The sequence below is a fragment of the Cuculus canorus genome, chromosome 25 (genome assembly GCF_017976375.1).
Source record: "Cuculus canorus isolate bCucCan1 chromosome 25, bCucCan1.pri, whole genome shotgun sequence".
NCBI lineage: Eukaryota > Metazoa > Chordata > Aves > Cuculiformes > Cuculidae > Cuculus > Cuculus canorus.
The window spans coordinates 562,945-590,834 of NC_071425.1; the positions used below are offsets into that span (position 1 = coordinate 562,945).

At 56.3% G+C, this 27,890-nt stretch overlaps 1 protein-coding gene and 1 long non-coding RNA gene across 3 annotated transcripts; one reads left to right on the plus strand and one right to left on the minus strand.

Moving 5' to 3' along the window:
- Positions 1–5,099: 5,099 nt before the first annotated feature.
- On the minus strand, positions 5,100–7,290 carry NXPH3 (neurexophilin 3). The gene is made up of 2 exons (XM_054088152.1): positions 7,127–7,290; positions 5,100–6,207 (listed from the first exon to the last, which is right to left on the minus strand). Exons 1-2 carry the CDS (start codon positions 7,178–7,180, stop codon positions 5,473–5,475), a joined length of 789 nt encoding a protein of 262 aa, XP_053944127.1. The 5' UTR covers positions 7,181–7,290; the 3' UTR covers positions 5,100–5,472.
- A 774-nt stretch (positions 7,291–8,064) lies between these two features.
- On the plus strand, positions 8,065–25,733 carry LOC128854501 (uncharacterized). Of its 2 annotated transcripts, XR_008453557.1 has the most exons (6): positions 8,065–8,297; positions 9,834–9,976; positions 11,965–12,063; positions 12,410–12,569; positions 12,935–12,990; positions 22,233–25,733. It is a non-coding gene; the product is annotated as an uncharacterized LOC128854501 (long non-coding RNA). The 2 variants fall into 2 exon arrangements; XR_008453556.1 differs by having other exon boundaries at positions 8,065–9,976.
- Positions 25,734–27,890: the final 2,157 nt, after the last annotated feature.

Consider the following 27,890-nt stretch of genomic DNA (forward strand, 5'->3'; position numbering starts at 1 on the left):
CGGTGTGCTCAACAGCAACGCAGCACGGTTGCTTAACCCTCCAGCCCCATCCCTCCAGCTGCCGCAGTGTTTGAAGCTCTTGGGTAGGTGATGTTTGGGGAGGGGGCGCCAAGGGGGGGCTGTTCTCGCCCACACGCTCGCACCGCTCCCTCTTAGGCAGGAAAAAGCCACCGATGGGCGAGCGGTTGTTGTCGTGATGTGACATTGCAAGTTGCAGCTTCTTTCTGGGCGAGCAGTGCACTCTGCCATTAATTGGAGGGAAAACAATCAGAGACCTGCTGCTTTTGGAGTTTGTTGAAAGCAGAGGAAGATGGTGTTTATGAAACGGCAGCTGGTGCCAGGCGCTGGCAGGGGCGCGGGAGGAGGAGGAGGGAAGCGGCTGTATTTGGGTTCTGGGCCTAATTGGCAAAACTGTAATAATTCTCACATCAAATACATGATGCATTCAGCCCACTTGCATTTTTAGTCTTCTGTGTGTAATAACAAGTCATAACACTGGAGATTTCATGAATAATTGTTTCTGCTTGCCTCCCCTTTCAGTGGAGGATTTCCAGAGCACTCGGCGATCGTGCAGCCTCTGCCCATCCCCAGAAGGCAAATGAATATTATCTTTATAAAGAGATATAAGGCAGACTAGACAAAGGCCTGGGATAACTTGGTTAAATTGATCAGAAAAGCCAACAGCACGGTCAGGATTTATGCTCAGGAATTAAGGTTCTTGAACTGCTCGGAGAACAAGATGTCTGTCCTCAGCACGGCTTGTGCTGGCACCGCGGAATGCGGTCTGGAAGAGGAGAAACTCTTCCCTTAGCAAAGGAAAGATGACACAGAGCGGCAGTGAAGAGACTTCAGGAGGACTTGAAAGGCTCCTGGGGAAGGTGGGGGCCGTGGGACCCCAGGCGCCTGCACTGTCCCAGCTCCGCCGCTTGATCTGTCCTGAGGTCTCGGGCAAACGCCGTCGCTCTGCGCTCAGCGTGATGCTGGCCTGGCAGTAGCCATAACGACAAAATCGCATCCAAAGTTGCTTTTATGCACCCAGAAGAGCAGGAGAACCAGCAACATTAATGCTTCCAGGAGCTACCTATGGCTATTGAAATAGGGGATTAGGAGCATAGAGGCTTGGCTGATTCACCAGACCTCATTAAGGTCTAATAATCTCTAAAACCACAGCCTTGCGCACACGCGTCCCTGCCCTGTCTGAGCTAAGGCCCAGCTCTTTGCCTTTGGATAGCTCGGGCATGAAACCTGAAATGTGTTTATTTGTGTTGTGAAAGCTCTCGAGTCACGATTCCCTCCACGAGGCTGAACCTCAGCAGTTTGGCTTAGGAATAAAAGGGTCAGATTTGTCCTGACGAGGGGTGTTGTCGGAGCTGTAATGTCGCCACTGATGTGGAGAGCTGTGCTGGAGAGTTGAGGGGACACAAAAACCAGGAGCAACAGAGTTGTCGAGGCTTGGAGCTTCCAGTGTCCTCCAAGGAACCCATCACACACTCGCCCGGCTGCAGGAACTGCAGTGTTGTGAGCTTAAAAGCTCCATAGAGGAAAACCCAGCACGGACATAAAGCTAATTTGATGTAGGAAACAGGAAATTTAACACAGATCAGTGCAAATATCAGTGGTGTGACATCTGAGCATCTAGAAATCCCGTTCTCTTGGGGTTTTCTGTGATAAAGCCAATTGTTTGTTTCTCTAGGAGCTGAAGTTCTTTAGTAGCCAAGTGGCCGTGGCAGCCACCGCTCGAGGAACTGCTCCGACTATGGCCAAATCCTCTCAAACACCTCAAAGGCCGTCACCTCCGCAATGCTTAGAAGTTCTCGCTTGATGTGAGAACTCATTAGTTTGAGTGAGTGCTCATTTATTTGTTTGTCTGGAGGATTTTCCTAAACAAACTTCCTTCTTGTTCCAGATCTTGGCTGGGACCTGCTAAAAATATTTGTGTTTGGAAAAAACCCTGCCTGACTGCGAGGTGAGGAAAACGGATGCTGTGAAGGTGTCATAGTGGCGAGGGGGATCTGCTTGTGCCATCCTTGCATTAAATCGTACCTTCCTGTGAGATTTGTCCTTTGCAAAATCCTGGAGTAATGCATTAGCACGTTTGGGAGGTGCGAGCTGGCCACGAAGCCTCGCTGGGGTCTGAGGCTGCTGCTGGGCTGTTGGAGATGGTGAATGGGAAAGGGTAGAAAAACCAGTTCTGGGTTGGAAGATTCCAAAGGGAGAAGAGGGCCCAATAACCTCCAGAGGTGGATTTAGGTTTATTTGGGGTTGATTAGTCCAAATTATTTTTTACGATATAGGGCCAAAATACCAAAGGAGCAGAGCTGGGAAGGTGATCTCGATGGGAGTGTGACGGAAGGGTTAAATGCGCTGTGAGAAGGGTGGTGGAAGCCTCATCGCCTCAGTCCTCAACACCGGAGGAGGTGGAAGTGATGGGATTCACCACCTCATGACGCAGAGCTGTGTCGGAACCCGGGAGACGTGTCGGGGTCCCCCTATTCCTGCAGCAAATCCATCGGCTCCTAGTTCATTTCTGACTCATCCCGGCCGGATCGATTGGTCCCCACCAGCCGTAATGAGTGCAATTAGTGGCCGGGGGCTGTTGATTGACTTGGGGGGGGAGGGTGGAGCGTGCGGTTCTGGGAAGCTGGTCTCTAAATATGCAGGTTAGCGTGGCTGGGAGACTCATGAAATTTAAATTAGGAAGATTTTGTGGGGAAGAGGAAAAAATATTAACAAAGTAAAGCAAGCTAATTACTGGAGATGGAGCCTGCTGACCGTGTGGCTGTGGACGACGGCGGTAAGTGGTTCCCATCAGAGCTTCTCCTGCTTTGGAGACAAAGCGATGGGCCGTCCACGGAGTTCTCCGAGATGATGAGGGGCTGCTTTTTATAAACGGAGCTGGACACTAATTGCCAAACTGCCTGCGAGTGCTTGCGTGGGGCTTGGCTGAACCCTGGTGTCACCAAGGAGTTTTGAAGTCAGCTTTCCACAGTCATTACGTGCTGCTTTGTTTGTAACGAAGTTTGCGGCTCATGGAGCTTCATTTGGAGAGGTTTTAGCTCCCCCCACTCCCAAATCTATTTTATGTCCATCTGCTAATGAGGAAAGGAACAAAACCTGGGTTCCTCACTCGGTGCTGCAGCCGGGGCCGTCGCAGGGGTTTAACTCCTCGGCTCGAGGAGCAGAAACAGCGCAGTGGCCAAACCCACAGAGCGGCACCTGCAATGCAAATCGTGACCTACAAAGCAAACGCGTTCAAGTGCGCCTCGACTGAGCCTCTAATGAGGGAAAAGTTACCAAAGGGGTCGGTGCGAAGGCTCTCCGCCGCTCTGCACAGTAGCGCGGGGTTAAGGGCAGGTGGACTGGGGGGGCTGTGGATTTTGTCTCTCTTGTATTGTTTGCCCTCCAGCTTAGTGAAATCCTTTTCTGAGCAGGGGTTGTGACTCCTCTCACAGGCAGCCTCTTCTCCCGAGCCCGAATAATGGCCCGGCCTGGTCTCCTAGTAACTACGCTGCCACATCACTTTTGACAATGGAGCATCCTTTGTAGCCCGGATCCCCCGCTTGCTGCTTGCTCCGGTTCTTCAAATGGCAATTGTCTGAAATTTCTCCAAATGAGCAACTTTTGTGTGTGGTGGTTCTGTTTGTTTTGTCTGGGCTGGCAGAAAGGGGTTTAATGTGGTGTTTTGTGTTCTTCCCTTTAAGCAAGCGTGAACCCTTGGGGAACGCGGCCTTGCGAGAGGCTCTGGTAGGGATTTTTCCCTCCCAGTACCATCTATTGCTCCTGTTCTTCTCTCAAACTGTGCTCTCAGGGCATTTTAAACTGTGTGTTCGCAGAGTAAAAGTCTTCCCATTGATTATTGCACTAAAAGGCTTTCTTTGCTCGATGTCTTTTGGAACCGGCCGTTGTCTTGATGTAAAAGTGCACATAATGAAACTCCTCCAGCAGGCAGCAAACCTCTCTGAGCCGTGGAGGGGGAATTTGACCGTGAAGGCTGAAGTATAAAACCTGCTCTCGTGGTGATCCCTGCCTTGCAACTCTGCTGGGGTTTTGTTGGTGTGAGGGGATTTTTGGAGCTGATTTTTGGAGCGCTCTGGGTAGGGGTAGTTCAGGGGTCAAAATGAGGGGTTGAGGGGGGAGCTGCTTTGGGGCCGTCTCTGCAGGAGGGAAGGTGTCCGCAGAAGGGGGAGCCTGAGGTCTGTCTGCATGAGGAAGGGAAGGAGGCTGGAAATTCCCATCGGTGGTGCAGGATGAGCCCATGCAGAGCAACCAAGCATCCGGGTGAAAATCCAAGTCCCAGCAGACCCCAAAGGTGGACTCATCACCCAGTTCCTAAAAGGGGCAAATTCAGGAGCATCTGAGCAGAGCCGACTTTGGGCACGGGGAGGCCCTGCACTGCCTTCACAACCCCACCGGTTCATTTTCCTTCTCCCCCCTGGAGCTGCGCTCGCTCTCGGTAAAAACACTTGACCTGCTCGGTGCCACCGTGGAAACTTTATTCTCTCTCTCAAGGACAGTGGTGTTTGGTTGGGGTTTTTTATCCTTCAAAGTAAATTAAATGCTACGGTTGGAGCTCCACTTACCCACACGGACGGGGAGCGGCGGCGCTCGGAGCTGAGCGTGGCTGGGCAAGGGTGGGAGCGGGCGCTGGGGAGCTGGCAGTGATGTGAAGCATGGATGAGATGAAGGGCAAAGGCATGAATCACAGCGTGTCAGGGGAAACACATGAATCATGTATTGTGTCAGCAGATTTGACAATTCCACCAGGGTTTCTCTACCTGCAGATCCACAGTTTCGAGTCCCTGAGCCCCCCTGTGCCGTGGTGCCTGGTGTGAGCCATGGTGGGGGCACCAAGGGAAGCTCCTTCCCTGCCCTCCCCCCCATCCCAGCTCCCCGTTTCCATCCCAGCAGCCCTTTTGCATCCCGACATGGGAAAACGCAGCTCTGGCTCTGACTGCTGCAGAGCTCGGACATGGGGGAGGCGAAGTGGCTGCCCTTGGGCGTCTTACAGCCACGGAGGGCATCGGGTGCCGTTCTCCCCGCTGAGGTGTCCCCTGGCCCCAGGCTGTAGGAGCCTGCTGCTGGAGCCCTCTTTGCCTCTTTGGCCACCAACCTTTTAGGACCATGTGGCGAAGCTCCAGGCAAATCCATTATTGCACTGAGAAAAAACAAGTCCCGATCGTGTTTTTGTGTCCCGTTTTCTGTATCCTCGATTCAGACCCTGCCTTCACGCACCAGTCTCTAAAGACCATGGATCCAGGCTGGATTCAGCAATGCCGGTACCCCAGAGCCTACAATTCCTTCTCTTGACATTGGAGCTTTTTGGGAAAACAGAAAAATCCTCCTCTTCCTTCCTCGCTTCTGGTTTCTAGGGACCGCCGCGCTCCCGCCCCTGCTTACAGAACCGTCCCCGTCCCTCCCCCCGCCCCCCAGCACCCACTTGTCACCGGGGCATCCTGAGCTGGGCAGAGCGCCTCATCCCGAGGGGTAGTAGGGAACGTCACTGTGGTAGTTGTAGTCAGGACACACCTTCTGCACCAGCCTGTAGTCTATGCTGTAGAAGGTGATGTAGATGCAGATGACTTTGAAGGGCTTCGAGCAGACCCAGGAGACGTGACTTTGGGTGTGCTCGTGGTAGCAGGTCTTAGATGGGTCATAAGTGCAGAGCGTGGTCTTCTTGGCACGATCGACTTTCTCGTACTCCACGCGGCAGTTGAAGATTTTGGATTCTTTGGCCTCAATGAAGATCTGTTGCTCCAGGTCAAACTCCACTGTCTTGGTTGGGGGGACGAGGCTGACTGAGATGTTTCCTTGTCCGGTAGAGTTGTGTCGGAAGAAGACGTTGACTGTGCCATTCCCATGATCAACCACCTTTCCGGTGATCAAGAGGTTCAACTTCACTGTCTTGATATTGGAATAGAAATCTCCCCAGCCAAAAATCTTTTTAAGCTTGCCCGAGGCCGGCCCCAAGTCCCTTTGTCCTCTGGGGTGTGGAGCGTGGTCCCGCTCGGACAGCGTGTCCAGGATATCCCATAACTCCCGCGAGCTGCTCACCAGGTCCAGGAGGGTCGTGTTCTGCAGTAAGGTTGGAGTTAAGAGGGACTTTGGAGAGAGCAGCCCTCTCATCTTCTGCACTTGATCTCTCTCCTGGCTCTTGGGTTCACGTTGCTCTATGCCTTTCCCTGGTTCTCCTTGGCCGGAACAGATCACCTGCACAGAGCGATGGTGGAGAGTGAGACGGGTGATGGTGCCTCCCCTCCTTGCCCTGTCTCGCTCTCCAGCGTCACCCCACTTCTCCAGACGTGACCCCGCCATCCTCGCTTTCCCTATTTCCCTTTTCTCTTGCCTTCCCTCTCTCCTTCTCCCCGTAGCCCCCGTTTCCTTTCTGGTACCCATTTTCCCAGCTCTTTCTCCTCTCGCCGTCGCGTGGGGAATGGGTGAAAGGAGCCGGGATGTTTCCGCTCCCCGGTGGCACAGCCGGGCAGCTCTGCGGATGCCAGGGAGAGGGGAGGATCCACACCTGGGACCAGGTGTCCGCCTCGTGGCCTTGGCACCGCTCTCGCGTCTCTGGGACCTTTCTGACCTCCAAACCGCGCTGTGGTCCAGGGGAGCGACGGGGGCAGCGTTGGCAGCAGGAGGGACAGTGAAGCGCAGGGGTGAGTTGTTCCCCCCCAGGAGATGCCCTTCGCCTCCAACAGCCCCACACGGGCTCCTGTGGGCACAGGGGCTGCCGACGGCCTCGTGCCCCCCAAAACGGGCAGGGACGGGGCTGGGGGTGCCCGGTGGGAGCAGGGGCTGCATCCCCACCGCCCTGCGTGCCGGGGGGTGACCGAGCGCCCGCCGCGCTCCTGTGGTGTGAGGGGCAGCGGGGAAGCCGGGGTGCGGGGGGGCTGCGGGGGGGCTGCGGGCTTTTAGGGTGATCAGGGGGTGTCTTTTCCTCCAGCCCTGCCCACTGCCCACCCGCTCCCTGCTGCAAAACAGCAGAAGTTTTGGGATGGTTGTTTTTCCCAGGGCGTGGGGAGGGGATGGAGTGGGGCAGAGGGTTGGGGGGGTTTGGGGGATGCCCCGGGCTGTGTCCCCCCCCGTCCCCGTGGCTGCTCGGCCCCCCCCGCCCCAGCCCAGCGCTCACCAGCAGGGAGATGCTCCCCTGGAGGAGGAGGATGCAGCTCCGAACCAGATGCATCTTCAGCCGGAGCCGCCCGCGCCGGATCGCGACTGTCCACAGCCTCGCGGTGGGCTTCGATTTTCTATTTATTTATTTATTTATTTATTTTCCTTTCCCTCCCTTCTTTTTTTTTTTTTTTTTTTTTTCCTCTGAGCCGGGGACGTCAGCGGGGGGTGCGGGGGGTGCCCCCCTTTATAAGCCGCTCCCAGGGTCCCCCCGGCCCGCGGTGGCCCCGCAGCTCCCGGGCCGGGAGGCGTCTCCCGCTCCCCCTCCGCTCCTTCTGCCTCTCGGAGACTCGGGGAACTCCGCTCCATCCCGCCCGCCCCCCCCGGGCCGGGAGAAGCACCTCCGACAGTAACCCTTTAGTGCCTGGAGCCCGGCACAGCGCCCGGAGGGGAACCGGGGTGATGGGGGCGAGGGGGGACCCAGGGGGTGATGGGGACCCCTGATGAGATGTTCCGGGGGGGGGCAGGGTCCCAGAGAGTGGGTGATGGGGCCCGGGAGGGGTCCCCAGTGGGTAATGAGGAGCCGGGGCTGGGTATCAGGGGGTGATGGGGACCTGTGACGAGGTGTTCCAGGGGGTGGTGGGGTCCTGGGGGTGATGGGGACCCCTGATGAGGTGTTCCAGGGGGTGATGGGGTCCCAGGGGGTGATGGGGACCCCTGATGAGGCGTTCCAGGGGGTGGTGGGGTCCCAGGGGGTGATGGGGACCCCTGATGAGGCGTTCCAGGGGGTGGTGGGGTCCCAGGGGGCTCAGCAGGCTCTGCCCGTGCTTGGGGAGAGGGCAATGAGGGAGAGGTTGGGGAGCCGTCGTGACAGGGCATCTCCAGAGAGGAGCAGCCCAGGCTGGGGGTGAACAGACATGAAGGGAGCGAAGTGGGGTGGGGGGACAGTGGGGGGACCCCTGGGGTCAGTGGCTCTGCCCTTAGGAGCTGCTTTGTCTCAGTCCAGGGGAATGGGCAGGACTGTGGCAGCACCCTCTGTCCCAGTGCCCAGCTCTTCCCCATCCTGTTCCCTCCGGTACAGCCACTGGGAAAAGGCAAAAGGCTTCTTCTCCCTCCAGTCCCCCCGAGGCTGCGCGGATGGCGAAGGGCGCACCAGACAGGGCTGTGTCTGCTGGGAGACGATGGACAAGGTGACGGGAGACTTTGGGGGCCTGGATTCACTGGGGAGGTTTAATTTTTGTTCCTCTGACAACGACTGCTGCGGCGACGCTCCCCCTCCTGCCATCGTGTGTGCTCTCTTCTTTTCCTCCTCACCCTTAAAATCAGTAAAAGCAGAGAGAATTGTATTATTCCCAGCGTCTTTTGATGGGGGGGTCTGTGTGTGGCCCCTTCTCCCTGCGCAAAATGGATGGGGAGCATTTCCCTCCTCCCAGCGTCTCGTTTGCAAGAGGCACAGCTGCGTTGGGAGTTTATTATTTTGAATTTATTTGTGATTTTGTGTTTATGGACATGAGTTTGGAATCGGGGCAATCGCGTTCTCCCCTTCCCTCTGCAAAGCAGGGGTGGGAGGTGGCGAGTTGTAGCCGTGCCAGGGCACAGCTCCTCTTTGACTTGGAAAAGCATTAAAGGCATAAGGAACTGCAGACCCTGTTGGCCCCAGCCAGGTGGTTTGGTTTCTGTGTTATCCCAGAGTAAAGGGATGCGGGCAGCTTTGTGCATCAGAAGCAACCAGAAGCAGCTGGTTTGCTGTTCCAGAAAGGTGGGTTTGCTCGTGGTGGGTTCTGTCCCACCGAGGCAGCAGTTGTCCTTCTCATCTCTCAGGAGGAGAAGTTGCAGCACAAGGCATAACTTGCCAGGGACAGGGTTTGAATTAAACCCGGGATTTTCTCAATCCTGAGGCGATGGTTCCTGCCCGTTGCATTGCTTCACCTTCCCCTCTGGGTGCTCTCTGTATTCCCCCTCTGCCCCAGCTGCCCCCGGGAGGGCGATGCTCAGGATGGCACAAGCGACAGGGGAAGGAGCGCGCTGTGAGCTGCAGGATGCTCTCTCCCAGCGCCCTGCCTGCGCTCCCATCTGCGCAGCAAACGCGTCCAGCTTTTGACTGCGCTTGTGGCGCTGGGATCTGGACAGGGAGGATTCTCTGGCGGTTTTGGGGAGGGGAGGAAGGCGGGTGACAGATCTGCGGTGCCTGTCTGTCGTCTCCTGGTTTGCTGGAAGCCCGGAGCGGGTTGGAAATGCCACCTCCAACAGATACCGCAGGAGTTATGTGGGGCCGAATCGCTTTTATTCTCACTGTTGAGTGACCTTCTCGGTGGCGATGGCACTCGCTGTCCGGGAGCGGTGGCACTGGGGCACGGGAAGGCGAGGCAACTCCTTCGTGGGAACACAGAGGGTGAGGAGTCCAGCGCGCCTGGTTCCCCCTGCCAACCTGCGCCGAAGGGAGCAAAAAGGTGATGAATCCCTAAAAAAAAAGCTTTCTGGTAGCCAGGGCTGTTAAGCTTCAGAATATTCATGCAAGAGTGGTGCTGGAAGAGCCCTGGGGCCTCCTAAAACCAGAAGGAACACAGTGTTGGGGAGGATATACAGCAGCACTAACGCTGCCCTGGCCCCAGCGGTGTGCTGGGTACCTTTAATGGGCTGCATGTCACTAACTACTATGATTTCAATAAAAGATCTTCATAAAATTTCCAAATGCCTCTGCCATCACCTGCTTTCAATCACTCCAGGTGCTGCATCTCCTGCGGAGCGTTTTCAGAGCTGCCTGTGCCATCGCACCTCTTCTCACGCTGGGTCTGGGGGCTGAGACGCTTCTGGGAGCAGCTCGGTGGCTCTGGTTCGGCTCCTCGCGGCTCAGGAAGGCTGCGCTGAGGTCAGTGCGGCTCAGGACGAGGAGGAAGAACAAAGGATAAAAATGATTTAGTGTGACTCTCTGGATTTCCTGGTGCTTGGAGGGAGCTGGGGACTGGAGTGACATAAAGAAGGGCTGATTTAGGAGCTGCTTCAGCTCGTCTTGTGCTGTGATGGCTCCCTCTGGAGCTACTTAAATAGCCCGTGCGTGGTGAGCGTGGGGCTGGCGCTTCAGCCTTCCCGGGGCGAGTGTTTCCCTGGTCCAGATCAGGATGTGGCCCATCCGAGGGCTCTGTCCGGTAGAAGCAGTTTCTGCACCTTCTGTGCACAAACGGAGCCTCAAGAGTGGAAATAAAACCATCCAGGCCAGTGTTTAGGGACCAATTTCCTTTTAAACACCAGCAAATGCCTTCCTGGTGCTGCAAATTCAGACGGTGTTGGGGTGGGAGGAGGTGAGGGAAATCTGGGCGCTGCTCGCGGCACGTCTAAAGAAACCCCTGTCCTTGCTGCTTTGTCCCCAGGGGGCTCCCAGGCCGGGGTGGTGGCGGCGTTGGACGGGACGTCCCAGCCCATCGCGAGGCGGCTGGCGGGGACACGAGGGGCTGGAGCTGAGGCTTTGCGTTGTTGTTGCTCCGCTGGCGGTGCCAAAGTGGGGTTTGCAAGTTTGCTCTGCTGGGATAATATAATCCCCAATAACGGGGGATCCAGTGAGCAGGATTTCACCTTCTCCTTCTCCTGTGTGTGCTTCTCCCAGCGGGCGAGAGGCGTTCCTGGGGCGCTGGGGGTGATGGGGTTTTCCAGCTGCGTTTCTTTGTGCAAAGGGGGCTCCAGCGGCTGCTGCTAAACCGTCCTCTGGGATTGCCCGCATTTCCAACATCAAACCTTATCCACGGATTCCTGGGACGTCGGGAAACGTTTTTTTCCCGGGCTCAGGGGATCCAGTGCTCTGGGAGGGGGGTTTTAGTGCTGCTTTGTGGGGGATGGAGGATGCAGCCCCCGCGCATCCCCCCCCGGGGGAACCATCCCGGGCTGCAGGGGAGCAGCTGACACTCATTTTGGGAGTGATTTATCCAAGGCTGGATTGCCGGCAGCCCTGGCCCTGCTGCCAGGCCCCCTCAGCCCAGCTCCGGCTCTTTTCCTGGGTTTCTGTTGCCCTCTAGTGGGACCCTGCGCTGGGAAGCCGCGGTCCGGCTCTGCCGAGGATGCTGAGCACCGCCAGGGAGGGGAGAGGCTCTGCACAGCACCTCCCGTTCGCCGAGAAAGCTTCACATTCACGGATCTTATTTTTCGGAAGCATTTTTTTTACCAGGTGTTATCAGCGTGGGCAGAATGAAGGCTGGAAGGAGAATAGAAAGACATAAAAAAGCCAGAAAGGGGGAATGTCTGTTAGGCGTGAGCTGGTGGGAACAGCCTGGCTGCTGGAGCATCACCAGCAGTGACAGCGAGGAAGAGGCTTTGGCCGGGAGCCGCTGGGCATTTCCCACCGGGAATGTGCCACAAACATCCCTGTGCGCAGAGGCAGCTCGGCTGAGGCGCGTTCCGTGGGGTCCCGGTGGCTTTTGCAGGGCACCAGGCAGGTGTCCGTCACCCAAGGGAGAGGGTTTGGTTCTCTCTTGCTGGGGAGCTGCCTGGCGTCTGCTGCCCCAGCAAACCCACCGTGCTGCTCTTGCAAAGCTGGAGCAGCTGCATGTAAAGCAGCGCTGTCAGAATGTAAGTGCCAAAGACGGAAAAAACCCGACCCCGTGAGCGAGGATGCTCCGGGAGAGACAGCAGAGCTCGGGAGGTCAGGGCGCCTGGCTTATGCGGAGACTTAGAAGAGGCAAGAGAGCATAGCGAGAGTGGGAACCCAAGCCTTCAAACGGCTGACAGCTGTAAGGGGAGGAAGATAATTAATTCAGGTGTTGATTAAGAGGGATATACAGCCTAGGATGCTGTGTATCCCCTGATGCAGCCCTTTCCCCTTCCAGTTACTCTGGGAAAGAGGCTGCCATCCTGATTTTTATTTTGCAGCTCAAGGTTACTCGGCTACAGCGGTGAGATCTCAGCTCAGCTCCACCAAGCCACGGCTCAGCGTTCCGACTCCTGCCTCCTCCCCAGGAGCTGCTGAAGGTGCTCTGCCCTCCTCGGCCGGGCTGGCAGGGACGTTCCCAGGGAGCAGGGGATGCTGCTGGCACCCAGATGTGTGTGAAACGTAGTGAACTCACACTGTGCTCTCAGAGCCTTTCTTTAGTAGATAGGAAAATATTTTTCCAGGCTTGTAAGGATAGTTATTCAAGATTTATTTGAGTTTCAAGCCTGGGAAAAAAGGTGGGGGAAGAAGTCAGGTTTCGGGGTGCCAGGCAGCTGCATCGTCTGCAGCTCCTGCAGCTTCCCCTGTGAAGCATCCCCCTGTGCGCAGGCACCTGCTGGTGTTCACATATATAACGCAGTTCTGTTTTCTTTAATAAATGCATAGCAAAGGGATGCTCACACTCCGGGCTCCACTGCTGTCCTGGGGAAAGTTCTCCCAAACCCCTCATCCGAATCCAGCTGCCAGACAGGAGGTTTGGAGCCACCGGCCCCGTCTCCAGCGGTGCTCAGCCCTTCTCCAGGTCCGGCTGAACCTTCCCAGCCAGGTAAGATCCACCTTGCTGGGTCTTGTGAACCGGGTGTCTCCAAGGAGTGCTTTGGTTTTGCCTTTGGAAAGTATCAGGCTACTTTTTGGGGTACTGAGATATAAAATAACATTGCTCCTGGGAAAACAATCTCCAAGTCCTGCGTCTGGCGCTGCCCCTCTCTCTGCGCTGGTCCCAACCACACGCATGGGTCTCTCCCCTCCCTTTCCCGGTCATGAAGAACAATCATTTCCAAAGGGTGACACCTCCCTGCAGCGCGTTCACCACGGCTGAGACCTCTTAACTGGGGCTGTGGGAGCGGTTTGGTTTTTTTAAGTGGGAAAACAAACCAAAAGATTCCTCCCTGTTTCCTTTTTCTCTGACAGACACCTGCAGAGAGTGGGGGGTTCCTGAAGAGCTGAGGGGCACAGGCAATGGTTTGGTGAGGTTTTGCCTAAATATAGAACAAATCTGGGGGTTTGGGTGAAGCCGGAGCCCGATATCTCTCTTGGGGGTGCGAGGGGTCTGCAGCGCCGCTCTGCGGGGGGACGAGCTGTGGGGGGCAGGAGGGTGGGCTGGGGGCGAACTGGGGGTCAATCCTGCCTTTCTCAGGGGCCGAGGAGGGGGAGGCAGAGCAGAGACAGTCCTTCTGCAGTGCGACTGCAGAGGGAGGCAGGGAGCTGCGCTGGCATTGTGGGGGTGCTGGGTGCACCCGGGGGGCAGTGAACCCCAAAGCCGCTGGGCTGCCTGAACCCCCTCCCGCAGCCCAGAACACAAGGGGACATCAAATAACCTCAGAAAGCTGTAAAACACTATTCTGCAAGGAAAAATCCTATTTATCCTGGGAAAGATGGGGATCCAGCAAGGGGAGCAGTGGCCTGGTTTGGCACCCTATGGAGAATTTTGATGGTTTTTCATCTCATCTTGAGATTTTTAATCCCTGTCTCCTTTGGGTTTCTCTGTGTTGGCTCTTTTGGTTTTATCCGTCCAAATGGGAAAGATAAGAGATACTCTGCTCTGGGGAGTTTGGGGATCGGGTCCCCTCTGGTGAGGGTCTGGGAGCCCTGAGGGTGCTCAGCCCCGGTGGGTGTCAGTTTGTCCCAGGACGGGTGGCTCCGATTTCCCTTCCCACCCTCCGAGGCTGAATATCATTCCATAAAAATAATCAAAGAGGCGACTGGAGTCTCTCTGGGAAAAGAAATAATCCCGGGGAGAACAGAGCCGTGCCAAGGGAGGGTTTGTGCAGAGAGGAGGTTTGGAGCCTGAGCAGCCCTTCCCTGCCTTTCGGGTGTAGAGAGCAGGATTTCTCTCAAGGAAAGGCTTTGATTTTACCAGCGAAGCCTCCCCTGGGACAGCAGAGCGTGTGCAGGCGGCCGACGCAACCCCAGTGCCCCGAAACCGCAAACCGTGGGGTAAGAAAAGCCGTTTATCCTGCCCGTTCAGGCGGCGCAGGGCGTCCTGCTGGGCGAGTTGCTGGTGGAGGTGACGGCTGACATCTCAGCAGCATCTCCTTCCTTTGGAGCAGGATGGGCATTAGCAGCTCATTTCTGCTGAGCTCAGCAAACCGTGCTGCTGGTGGCTTCCCAGGGCAGATCTGAGATGATAAATTGGAGATGAAAAGGGTTCACGTCCCAGTAACGCTTTACCGGGTCATGTCCCGTATTTACATCATGGTCCTATCACGGCGAGAAGGCAACGTAAACACGATGCAACCTATTGGCACAGAAACTGCTCGCCTTGCAGCTCGGTTTCTTGCCCGGCTCTCGGAGCGAGGCAGAGCTGAATTGAATTAAAATGATCAGTGCAAATGCCGTGATGACTCTGGCTGGGCCCGAGCTGTTTGCGTGCCTTTGGAAGGGAAAAGAGATCTCTGCCTGCAAAACGCCCTCCGTGCTGTTTGGGTCTGGACAGAGAAGGGGCTGAAATCTTTACCGTTTGCTGCTCGAGCTGCGAGGAGAGGAAAAAACCTCTTAGCAACGCATCTCGGCAGCTCGAGGCTCAGCTTTGGCCCCAAAAGGGCAACCGTCGGCAGCGATGGTGCGTTAGGGTGGGCTGCTCCCCCCGCTCCCATCGTGGCTGATATCGAAGTCGGGGCTCCTGGAGTCCCGGCATTTGTGCCAGGATCTCACCTCGTGGGTTGGATGTGCTGCAAACACCTGAGGTTTGCAGAGAGGTTTGGAAAGACAAGTGGTGCGTATTGAACACAGACAACAGAGATGCGCCCCCAGGGTCCTCGAATTAACATGGCTTTGCTAGGAAAATCTGATTTTCTCGGGCATATTTTGGAGGGAGATGGGTGAACTTCTCCGGTGCCTCTTCCTGCGTGCGGTCAGGCTGGGGTTCTCATTTCTCTCACCTCTGAAAACTCAGTTTCCCCTCAGCTCATCTCTAGAAAAGAGAAACCCCCCTCCCCCTCACTGCACACAGCAGCACCACCCATCCCGCCCCTGCCCGCTGCCCTGCAGCATCCATCGTGCTCTGCCTGGGCGCTCGGCGAGGCTTCACACGCCTTTGCCAACCTCATCCCATGGAAATGCGTTTGTGTGGTGTGCAGTAGAGGTCCTGGGGGTGGCTGGGCACCTCAGAAGTGTGGCTTATTGACTCCTTTACCCGCAGATTTCCTTGTAATAACTAAAAATGCATGTTCTTAGCAGCCAGCGCGGAGGGGAGGGTGGCAGAGGGCCAGCAGGCGAGGCGGAGGACAGGTACTCGAGGCTGCGTTTCCAGCGCTCGCACTCCATCAGCAGCCTGGGTTGGGTCCAAGCGGGGGCGGCCGGTGCTGGCCAAGCGCAGCCCTCCCGTCCGAGAGGAGCTGCTTTCCTTCCCAGGGATCAGGTTGCCCTGAGCAAGGGGCCAGGACCAGGTGTTCTGGGCTCATTTTGGGGTGGAGGTGGGCGAGTTGGGCTGAGCAGCACACGGGCAGCGCGGGTGGTGCAGGAGGAGGGAAGGTCAGGAGCTTGGTGCTTTAGAAAAGGAGGTGACCTGGCACTGGGGGGACCCTGGGGGGTCAGCCCACAGCACCAAGTGCTTTCGGTTCAAGTGCAGGGTCCTGCAGAGTCGTCCTCGTGAGGGGCGCAGCCAGATGTTTAACCCGGACTCACATGCTGAGATGTAGCCCAGGGTTGTGCTTCTTCCCACAAATAGGGCATCATCTGAAAATCTGAGGCGTTCCAGAGGTGTTCAAGGCCAGGCTGGATGGGGCTTTGAGTCCAGTGGGAGGTGTCCCTGCCCGCGGCAGCGGCGTTGGAACTGGATGAGCTTTAAGGTCCTTTCCAACCCATCCCATTCTGTTATCCTATGAAACCCTGCGTGAAAATACATCAGCGGCTGCGTGTACCCTGCAGCCCCCATGCTCCACTCACCCCCTGCCCCCCCAGCTGCTTCATCTCTAACAAAAAGCAACAAATCCATCTGAAAAGCTGCAAATCCCCCCCTGGACACATCCCTGGAGGGATGGGGCGGCGCAGGCAGCGTGTCCGGCTCCCGGGGGTGCGCGGCGCTGGACGGGGCTGTGATTGATGAGCGCCTTCCCTGCCCTCCGGGGCCGCTTGTTCAGGGACTTTGGGGGAATTTCTGCCTTCTTTTGGGCTCTGCTTTTCAGTTCGCTGTGTTTGAAGCCTTCCTGCTTTGCTTGAGAAGGCCGGAGGGTCAGTGGGGGAAAAGCGGCTTTTAATGAGCAAAGAGGCTGCCACGCGGTTCCCTGCTTTGCTTTTTTTGGTGTGACAGCACCCATTTCACCCTCAAAGTGACTCCTTTGGTCTCTCCAAACCCCTTTCCCGCAGGCAGACCCAGAGATTGCTGTCGTGGGAGGGGGCAAAATGCAGCACATTGTGTGAGCTCGTGTTGACAAGCTCAGACTCCCCAGGGAATAACCCAGATGGATTTGCTCTTGGAAAACCGTGCTTCGGATAACGATGTGGCTTTCCTAATTACTGTGATGGCCGGATCCCAGACAGCGTAGAGCAGCTCATGGATCAGGGCCAGTTTGAAGCAGCCGAGGCTCTGGGTCCATTGATGCCCTCATTCATGGGACGAAGAAGCCAGCGGGCTCCGTCCGATGGCCTCGAGCTCCAGCGGCAAAGGGGGTGATTCATGGGAGCTCGGGAGGAAGGAGGATTTCTGAGATCAGAAAGTCTCCCTGTGAATATGAGATTGTTTTTCTCCTCCCAAATGACTGGAGTCAAAGAGCGGCCTCGGCGGGTGTTGGGGGATGCTTGCTTAAGGGTGACAACCCGGAGTAGAAGAGCCTTGGGAGAAGCACCCAAAACCGGAGCGTACGAAGGGCTGTGGGGTGGATTATGGTCCTTCTCCAGGTTGGGGTAGACCACATCCCCGTCCTCCTCCCTGCCGGTGGAGGATTCATGCGGGACCCTCATCCACAGGGGTCAGGGCACAACTCCTCACCAGCGACCACCTCTTACCAAAGGCTGCGTTGGAGACTGAGCCTCTCCGGCCAGCAGAGCCGTGCACCCAGGGGAGAGGGAGCCCAGGGCTCTCTCCCTCTGCCAGCGCCTGTTTATGCATTTTATCCAATTACTGCTTAATGCAAAATGCATAAGGAGCCTTTGGAGCAGGGACAGAAGCCCACGGCTCGGCTGTGCTGTCCTCGGCAGAGCTGATCTTTTAGGACAATTTCCAGGCTCAGCTGAATGACTTCATGAGAAGATTTCTCTGCCTTTCTTTTTTCCTTTGTTCCAACCAGTTGCTGGTTAATTTTTTTTTTTCTCTGATTTGGGAACAAAACCCGTGTCTGGAGGCTGAATTTGCTTCCCTTCAGCATCCCACCGCTGCGTCTCCGCTAGGCTTTTGCTAGTGGATTAAAAGCTTCTGCACTGGGGGATTGGGGCTGCTTGAGGAGGTCTCGAGCTCACCCACCTGGAACACGGAAAGTTACTGGGGGGCTCCTTGAAAGCACAAACCCCCACCAGCACTGCGGCTTCCCAGCTAACCCGGCGGGGTCCGCGCTGCCGCTTGACCTGAGACAGGAAAGCAGCAGCTTGTACAAGCAAGCACTGTTGTGGCTTTTGAGGTTTTAGCAAGTTAAAGCAACAAATTGTCCACTTAAGTGAAACCTACCCTGCAGTTCGGCTCCCAGGGGAGCCCCGGAGCCCGAGCCAAAATCTGAGAGAGCAGCGGGAGAAGAATCAATCATTATTATAGGGAATCAAGCAAACTCCAAAGCTCTTTTTCCTTTCTTCCCTTGGCAAATGCCTTTTTTTGGCTCAGATTTTCACATTCTTGTTTCTGAAGTGGACAAAGAGATAGGGATGAGGATGCGTTTCCCTGCCCCCACAGCCAGGTTTCAGCCCAAAGGAGGGGCTGAACCAGGACTTCAGATTTCTCTGTCATTTTAATAGAGATGGGCCCTGTGAGATGATTAACCGCAGACCTTGTGCAAGCCTGGCAAAGAATTTTTCCAACCTAATTGGATTTGCTCTCTCTGTTTCTGCAGCTTGTGTGCTTCTTAGTTTGTTATTTATAGAAAACATCTGTCTGAGCGGCCACCAGCCCTTAGGTGGGAAATCAGGGCCCGGTGATTTCTCTGCTCTACACAGTGAAACCCCAGCTCTGACAAAAGAAATGGTGGTGACACCGCTGGGTCCTTTTAGGAGGCAAGTGTCGGGTTCCACGGGTGACGAGCGGCCCCCGGGAGCCTCCTTGCACCCAGCGGTGCCAGGAGGGAAGGGTCAAAACCAGAACGGCTTGGGAGAAGTAGGTAGATCCTCAGGAGCTGCCTCCTCCCCAGCCCAGCTGAACGGGCAGGGAAAAAACAGGGATCATTTTTTCCAGGTATGAAGCAGACCTGCAGGACGGGAGAGTGTTATAATGCTGACTAAGCCAGTTATCACAGCTGCAATTAACCCGGGTAATTAATCTCAGTGATTGAACGTGATAGAGGTCAACATTTTCAGAGCTGGTTGGGGGATGTGGTGATGTAATTGCTTTGGAGATGTAAATCCTCCCCATCCGCCCCCCGCGCCCACTTCTGCTCCTCGGTTATGGCTTTGGCAGCTGCTGCTCATCCTCTCTGCTCTCGGAGCTGAGGCTGCAGAGTTCGGTACCGGCGATGGCAGCAGAGACAAACCCTTTGTCTCCGTCCGTGCCCGACGGGGCTGTGGCAGCCGTGTGATGCCTTTGGTGCCAGAGACGCGTTCGGGGCCAGCTGTGCGCAGGCTGCAAATCCCTGGATGCAAAATCACTTTGCTGGGTGGGAAAGGGGAGGGAACTGAACCAGGGTGGGGGATTAATTGGGTAAAATCATGCAGCGAATTTACGGCAGCTGGAAATCAGATGCATCCTCCCCAGTGCTCCATTAACCCCAGAGCCTCCCGCTCCCCCCCAGGCTCCTTGCTGAAAGCTCTGCCCTATAAGTAATGGCCGGGAGGCAAGAGCCAAGCTCCCAACACCTTCCATCCTGGTGCTTTTGGACTGCAAGAAACAGGATAAGTAAAAAAGAAAAAAAAATTGATGTGCATTTTTTTTGGAGTCTTGGTGGCTTTTATTTGGGATAATGCAAAGAAGCATTTTGTTTTCCGGCTGTGGGGACCTGTGTTGCCGACACACGGTGCTGCCTGGGTGTTTTTATTTGTACCACGAGGCACCGCCGGCAAAAGGAACCCCTGGTTGGTGAGCAGAGGGTTTTCTACTGATAGCGAAGTGATTTACCGGGGCAGCCAGCTCCAGGAGTGCTTTTACATAGCGGCCTAATGGTTATTAATTTGTCTGGAATTTAGTGTAATGCTATTAATCCTGGTAGGCTTGTAGGGTATTTAATGCAAATATTTTAAGTGCTTCTGTGGGATTTTTTCGCCGGGAATGGTGTGTTTAGCGGCGCAGCCCACATGCACACAGCGCTCCTGTTTCGATGGAGATCTCAGCGCGTTCCCCCCTCCTCGGTCTCAGCGTAACACAGCTGTGCTCTTCCCCGTCCCCTCAAGCAGGGCTCCCCAAGCTTGTCCAACATCCCTGTCCTCTCTGCCCTGAGGTATCGAATTCCTCTTCTCTTTTCCAGCTCTGAACGTCTTTCATCTCCTCCTCTTTGTGAGAGCCACCAGGTTGCGGGTGTCTCTGCCGGCTGCCCCGCGCCGGCGCTGCCCGTTCTGCTCCCACGGAGCAGCCCTTTGCTTTCTCCCTCGCTTCCATTCCTTGCTTTACGTTGCTGGCTGGCAGGCTGAGCTGCGACCATGTGTTTCTGTTTAGGTGGCCTGACAGATTGAGGGTTCCAGCTTTCTTGGTGGGAAACACAGCTCCGAAAGCCTGGAAACGTGTGAAGGTTGCAATCTGATTCCGGCTGCTCCCTCTCCCCCTCCTCTCGGTCCCTGCAGGGAGAGTGCAGCTGATGCCAAAGGGGAGGGAAAAAATCCAAACCTCCCAGAGAAGCTGGAATTATGTGTAGGACTTTATCCAAAGATCGATTAAATAAATCACAGGCTGGGACTGTGAGAGCGGCAGGTTCCTGCAAGGGATCAGCTCCCAGGTCCGCGCTGGCGGCCCCCAAAATGTGGGGGAAATGACTGGGATACAGCGTAACGCTGTCGAGGGCGCGTGTTTCCCGTGCAAGGACAAAGGGCCGCCGGCTCAAGCGCCCTCAGAAGGGATTTAAGCCCTGTGGAGGTTTCTCCACCCCATTGCACCGGGAGCAGCAGAGCATCCCAGGATGCACGAGGCTCCTTTCCCGCCGTCTTCAGGGCACGCAGGGTCCCCACGGGCGGGCCAACGTCTCTGCCCCCCTCCCGGGCCCTGGGCCGGTGCTGGTGGGAGACAAAGAGCCCTTTGAAGGGTTTGGGGATGTGAGTCAAGGGCTGGCCGTGCCCCTGACCGAGGGGCGAACGCTGGGGCAAGCTGTCTGCCTCAATTGATGGCTTTATCCTTTATTTTCTATCTTTGCTCAGTCTGGAGCTCCCTGTTGGGAAGCGAAGCCAAATGCCTGGTCTGGCCGAGGGCTGCCACCCTTCACTGCTCAGGATCGTGGCCACCACCAGCAGCTCCCCCGGACCCTCGGGCGCTCGGTGTGGGGCTTGGTGGGCATCTCGCCTCAGCCACATGGGTCTTGCATGGATCGTCTCCCTGCTTGTGTTGGCTGGAGCAGGGTTTTCCAGTCTCCTTTGGCTGCAGGGAAGAGAGCGGGTCGTCTCTCGTGACCTTCTCACCAAGCCAGATATCGGGGCTTGGCTCCCACTGTGGCTCAGCACATGCAATCGTTTCCTTCCCAGCCAAAAAGGCCTTTCTGAGAATAAGGAGGGGAGAAAGAGGTTCTTTCCACTCTTCCCTTTCTCAGAGCTCTTGGGAATAGGTGGGTCTGGAAATCCCCCCCAACACGAGTGCCCCGCATCGCCCACTCGGGTGCAGCCGGGTGGTGCCGACCACGTGTGGTTGGATCCCTCCCACCCTTCTGCCGCTGCAGCTTCATGGAAGTGGGAGAAGGAGGGGTTGTGGGGTGGGATTGCTTGGCATTTACAGGCTCGAGCGTGCTGCTGCCCCACGGTAATGAGCTTGAGGTTCCTCTTGACACCATTTCACAAGAAAAGTGTCCAGGGACAGCCCTGCCTTCTCGCTGAACGGTTCCTGATGGGAGCTGAGGGTTTGCCAGGAACAGGGTGGATGGAGAGCACGCTCATCCGCAGGCTCCCTGCTTGTTCCCGGCAGCAGCCGCTTCGCACTCACAGCCCATTCGGAGAGTGATGGGAGAGAGCAAAGCCGAGCCCCAGGGCCCGCGAGGTGCTGAGCTGCTCCGAGGGCGATGGGGATCAAACCCAGCCAGGAGGGATCTCGGTTTCAGAGCAGAGGCAAAAGCAGGGGTCCCGCTCTGGCCCTGCCGAAGCGGCACGTGTTGCGGGAGCGCTCCGCCGAGCCAGGCTGGCGTTTGGCCACCGTGCCCGGGTGGCTGCGGCCGCTCCCAGCCAGACGTGCTGTGATCTCAGGCAGTTTGGTTCCCAGCATCTGCTCCTGCCATCAGCCTGGCCCCCAGGCATCGCTCTCTGCTGGCGGCAGATTCCCCTCCCGCATTTACTGACGGGGCCAAGAATAACACGTGTTGGCGGCAAAAAGCCTGGGTCTCTTCCGAAGCCCTCCTGGGTCTCCTGGCTCATGGTGGGCTGTGGGAGGATGGAGCCCCAGCACCTTCGGGAGGTCGAGACCTGGAGGAAGAAGCAAATACCAGGGCTGTCGAAAGATGCAGCAAGGGGGTAGGGAATAATCAAGGGTTTTTATGGGATTCCCAGCCCTAAGTGTTCTGCATCTCGCCTGCACAGGCATTGCCCCCAGCCAGGGACCAGGGCATGGCAAGGTTACACACCGAGGTTTCATACCTTCTGGTCTCCAAGAGAATGTCGGTGTTGAAAGCAGAAGCTGTGGTGTCACGGCAATGCTCTTACAAAAATAAATAGCGTGGGTCACATGAGTTACTGGAGTTTTCTGGAGGAGCTGAGTGTTTACATGAGTGCTTGAAGGCTCAGCTGGGCTTTATGCGTGGGGAAAGGGTCCTGGAGGAGAGGCTGAGCTAAAGTTCACCAAGATTAGGCTGTAGTTTGGGAGGCTTTACTCTGTCCTTGGCTGCGGGGCTGCGACAGTTCCCTTTGACACACGCGGGGCTTGTCTGAGAGGAGGACGTGAAGGGCTGTGGGGCAGCTCAGCTGATGGCTTTGTCCTGTTAATTGGGTGTCTCTGTGTGCTCTCTGCTTCCAGAGACCCTGCGAGAACCGTTGGTGTTTGGATCCGGCCTGAAGCTGTGTCTGGAGACTGGCCGGGCATCCCGAGGGATGCTTGGAGGCCCCAGCGCTGGGTGGTCCGTGCCCCAAGCTGGGGCTGTCGGTGGGGTGACCGCAGCATCGGTGGCCGGGAGCGCTGCCAGGACCTTCTCTGTTCCTTAATTAGCAGCACTACCCACACATTTGGGCATCCCTCGCGTTGGGAGAAGGATACCGTTTGTTCCTCCTGCTTATTCTTCCTTTTGAAGTCGTAATCCTCCCGCTCTGACATCGCAGCCGTTGCCGCCGCAGCGAATGGCGATGCCACGCGGGCAGCTGGGAGCAGCTCGTGGGCAGGAGCCCCGCACCTCCCCGGGGCAGCCGAGGCTCATCCAGCTGTTCCAATGACGGGAGAGCCATGAATGTGACACACGGGGACCGAATCGATTGGGCTCAGCACCTGCTCGCTGCGAGAGACCGGGCGGCTCTGGAAGCAGCAGCTCCTCTTCCGCTCCGTGGTGAGCTCTGGCCCAGGGCTACTTTCCCCGTGGGAATCGAAACAAGAGGAAAACAGCGCCTGTGAGCTGCTTTCTCCCTGCAGGTTGAGCTCCATTTCACGGGGTCTGTTTGGGTAGCTTTGCAAAGACAACCAGAAGGTGTTAAGTGCTTGTAATCCGTGCATAAACACAGCCCCGCTGGTGTGCGCTCACTGCCTTGTTTAACGCTCTCTGAAGTGCTTTCGGAACTCTTCCGCTCCCTGCAAGTGTTTGGGACGACCGGAGTGCCAAATCTCTTTAACGTCATTAGATTTTTCCAGGATGTGATGTGAAAGATCCCACCCTGGTGCAGGTTGTGGCTGTCTTCTTCTTTGTTAATAACTGATCGCTCATTCAGCTGCTCTCAGTTGTCTTTTATCCCCTTTTATTCCCTGTTAGAATAAACTTTGTGCATTCAAGTGCCCGAGTGGGAGCAGCCGGTGGGTTCCCACAGCCCAGCCACCACTTTCCTTGCACAGGGATCCTTATCGGAAGCTGCTAAACATCAAACATAATAACAGAGGAAAACAAAGCCCAGAGGGCAATGAGGGAAGGGATGGGGGGGATGCTGTGCCGGGAGAATATAGATTTCTTTCTTGTGTTTTCTAGGGATCTCCAGTTGCTCCTTCGTTGCAAATGATCCCACAGGGACTCTCGTTTTTCCGGGGGCTGCCATCACTATGTGGGATCCACAGTTGCTTCTGGTTGTTGTGTCTCTCCAGAGGACCAAGGCGAAAGGGCATGTCCCGCACACGCGTGCGAGCGTGGCTCGGTGGCCTCACGCCCCCGCGGCCGGGCCTGCAGCTCCCCCTTTGCCAGCTTTGTCCTCAGCTGTTGTGCTGTTTTCTTGTTTATCGATGGAAGCAGAGGTCTGGGTTGCTTCCTTTCATCTTTCTTATTGCTCTGCTCCCCGCCGGAGGCAGGCAGATTTATTGCTGATCCTGGGTTCTGGTTTTGCCTCCCGACATCTGTGTTAACTCTTCCGTCGGCCGTGGGGAGCGGGGTGCCTGGCCCCACGCCGGGGCTGCGGAGCCGAACGCTCCTGGGCTGAGCGCGGCGGTGCTCAGCGTTTCGCCGTGTCGCAGCGCTGGGATGTCCGTGTCACGGGATGGGAGCGCTGGGCTCCTCCTCCGAGGAAGTACAGCACGCACGTGTGGTGCTTTACCCCTCAGACTTTTCCACCTTGTTGTCCCATCCATCCCATCACCGTATTCATCTGCCACCCGCAGGCTGGGGCCACTGCCAGGGAGAAAGGAGAGATTCGTGTTCACAAGCCATGGCCACTGCGATGGGAGCGGGGATGGATGGAGCAGATCAGCTCCGCTTTGCTCTCCAGAAGCTGCTGGAACTGAACACCAACGCACCGTCTCCTCTGGGAGCTCTTGGTTAGATCTGACGCTGTTTCTTGTGCAGGCACGAAGGTGTTTCTGTGGGTTTGGGAAATGAGTCTGTGTGCTAACAGAGCCAGAGCTTCCAAATAGAAACTCGGGGCTGCTCCCTGGTGATGGTGTTTTATTGGTTTCCATGACTTAAACTCTTTACTGGGAACACCGGGGCATCTTTAAAGATCCCCACGAGCTCTGCCGGGGTAATGCACTCAGTTTTACTGGGTTTCTCCCACTGCTGCAGTGCAGGGGGGACAGCTTTCTCTCTGCCCTGCTCGTAGGTGACTAGTGTGATAATTGGGTCTAAATTGATTCAAACCATTTCCTGTAAGTCTCTAGGGAATAAATTTCCCGGATCAATGGATGCCACTAGCAGTGGCTGGAAATCCTGCTGCCCTCAGCAGGGCTCAAGGAGTGTTTTATTCAATCTGCAATGCCTCCCGCTTGTCCCAGTTAGTCCCAGGTTGGGCGAGGATCCCTGTTTGTCCTGGATGCTGATGCTCTGGGAATGGATCCCCATGATCTAACGAGGGGGATTAAACCGACCTCTGCGTACCCAGTGGGGACAGACGCTGCTGCAGCCTCTCCACCCCCATCACACGGTGACTGAGGGTGAGAAAGGGCTGGGGTTTGGTTAGACACAAGCAGTGCCGTGCTCTCGGCACGCCAGGAGCTTGTTCATCCTGCTCCTGTCTCTTCAGCTGGAGGTAAAGATCCAGCAATATCTCCTTTATGCAAAACATCCGATGAGCCCAGATGCGGTTCTGAGTGCAATGAAGCACTTTTTCTACCTTTGTGGTAGTTCCACATGTCCTATCCTGCACCCTTAACACTTCCCAAACATCCTGTCTCTCTCTTTTGCCTTTGCTCGCTGCTTTTTGGTGCCCTCCTGCAGATGAGTTTGGGGACTTTGCTCCCCTCGACCATGGAACTGGGGTCTGATGGGCTGCACACTGGCACTGAGGTTTCTCAGAAGGGTTTTCTGCCACTGCCAAGGTCCTAGTTTGGATCCCTCAGAACCCAGAGGTGCTTTTGGCTGCAACCAACCTCCCAGGGCTCCCAAGCACATCCCTGCCGCTCCGGTCCTGTGCCCGGCTGTCGGGAAACACAAGCCTTTTTTGAATGAATGAGGTCAGGGAGAGGATCTGGGGAAACAGCCCTCCTGGAAAGCAAATGAATCCCGTTGCGTTCCCTGCTTTCAGACCCTGCCCCGCTTGCTTCAAAGCTGTTCCCTCCAGAGCCCAGACACACAGCTGGAGATTTATCAGCTCGTGGATACATCTCTCTCCTGTTATGTGTCTTCCAGGGGCTATTTTACAATGATTTCTTGCCTTCACCTTCTCACCAGCTCTGCGGATGGTGTTTACTAAGTGTATTTTAATGTGTTCACCTTTCACCTCCTGACGAGACACGTATTGATCCAGCATAGATCCCTGGGAAAGGCTGAGAAGGGGACTGCAGCCACCCTGGGCTGGGAAGGGGGTGGTGGCAGCTGGGGACGAGCCCATGGCAGGGCTCAGCGTGGAGAAGATGACGGTTCCTGCACCCTGTCCGTGCTGGAAATGGGCCCACGAGCCCCCAAACCAGCGCCGCTGCTGGGGGTGGTGCTGGTGCTCGGCATCTCCGGGGGCTCTGGGGTGTCCGCAGGGGCATGGCAGGGACATTTATCCATGGAATCACTTTTAATCCTGCTGCAGCCCAGAGTTGGTTCCCGGTGTCCTTTGGGATGCTGTGTTGGTCCAACTGCACCATGCAGACCCCTTTGCTCCCAGGACGCTGCACCATCCCCCCCTTTCCCAGGCATAAAAGCGTGGGAAAATGCTCTCATGGTTTCCCCAAGGTTTTCCTGGAACTGGGGACAATGCATCACTGTGCTCCGAGGAACTCCTGGAGCAGTTTTCCATATTCCTTGGGCAGATTTTCTGGGTGATTTTGGGGCAGAAATGCTGATGTACGGCAACGCATCCACCGAGGCACCGGCGCTTGCGCTCCTGCTGCTGCCGAGCAAGAAACACGTGCAGCCATAAACCACCGCCTGGGGAGGGAGCCGCGCTGACCTTGGACCTGAAATTGGGAGCAACGGGAGGTAAGAGGTAAAAGATGAGATGTCCCAGCTGCTGCCTGCCAGGCCTTGCTCACATCCCGGGGAAAAGGCAGTTCTGTAGGGGCGTGGGAGGGATTCCATGTCGGGGCTCCTCGGGGCAGGTGGAGGGGACGAGGACAGGCTCTTTCCAGTGGACTCTTGCCTCCGGGTCCCCTCCCCTCCAGGTCTGCCCAGACCCCACAGCAGGGCTGCAGCCCCCACAACCCTTCCCACCGCTCGCTGGGGACGGTGAAGCCTCCTGGCTCTTGTCCTGAGCCGCCTCAGCCCTTCCAGAGGCTCCCACGGCCTCCGCAGCGATGGGGACTCCTTGCTGCAGGGAGCCGGCGCGGAATGCGGAGAGCGAGCGGCTGCGGATCCAAACCTGTAAACAACCCCTCTAAAATAAATAGGACGCAGAAACCCAGCAGCGTTTGGCAGTGTCAGGAAAGCAAAGTGCTGCTCCAGCGGAGTTGGGACGAGCAGCCGCCCCATGGGTGTCCGTGAGGCCCTTTTCCAGGGGCTGAGGAGGGGGTCACGGCAGTCCTGCCCCATCCCTGCAGCCCCCCGGGAACAGAGGGAGGAGGCTGGAGGAGCCCAACCTCCTCCAAAGAGCATCCGTCCAGGAAGGCATGGACAACGCGAGCCCGAAGCTCCCGTGGGGTTCCCTGCACTGAGCCCCGGACAGGCAGCACCATTCGTCCCCAACTCAGTTTTCCCCCCTGGATCCAGATTTTCTCTCTCAGGGAGGAGAGAAAAGGGGGGAGAAGCCAAACCTCGAGGTCGCTGGAGCAAAGGCAGGGCTGGAGCACGGACTGGCTTGAAGGTCATCAAAAATATTCCCCCTCCCATTTATTTTTTTGGTAAACAGGAAGCCGGGTTTCCATTTCACCCCAAATCTTTGCAGAATGTGGTTGTTTTTATAGCAGCTTTTATTTATTTGTTTCTTCCTTTCATTGGGAACCGGAGAGTTTGCAGCTGACGGGAAGCAGGGGAAGTGTCAGCTGCTACAAACGAATTATACGTACATACAGTGACTTTCACTGAAAACCTAAAACCTCCTCCCAAGGGAAAGAAGGGGGAGCGGGGATGGAAAATGGGATAATGTTTCTGCCCGTTCCCACTTGTGCCGGTGCTGGACTTTGTTTGAGGGGAGGTGATGATTTCCTCGCGTTGATCCCTGGGCTGTGGGGGCCTGAGGGCTGATTTATGGAGCAGTAAAACTAAACAGTCTTATCTTCATCACTTGTTGGGTTATTTTGTCCCCAGGAAAGCTCATAGATGTGATCGTCCTTCTGCTAAAAATCCCAACCAAGCAGAAAAGCCCTCCCGGTTACTTAGAGCCTCAACTTCCCTGCGAAACACCATCCTGAACACCGATTCCCGTTGTCCAACCCCCACTGGTCCCTGGGGATCCCCCGCCGGGGATGGGGTGCTCTGGCTCCCTCCTTGGAACACCCAGGTGATGGTTAAGGGATCCACATCCTCCCTCCAGACCCAACCCCGCTCACCTGCGTCCCCCCGGCCCCGTCCAGCCGGGGCTGCCAGGACGGAACCAGGTGTAGCCAGGGTTTAATTTGTTTTAAATTAACGTGGGAGGTGTGGGGGAGGCTGGAAGGTGAAGGGAATATTTTTCGGGGAAAAATGAGCTTCTC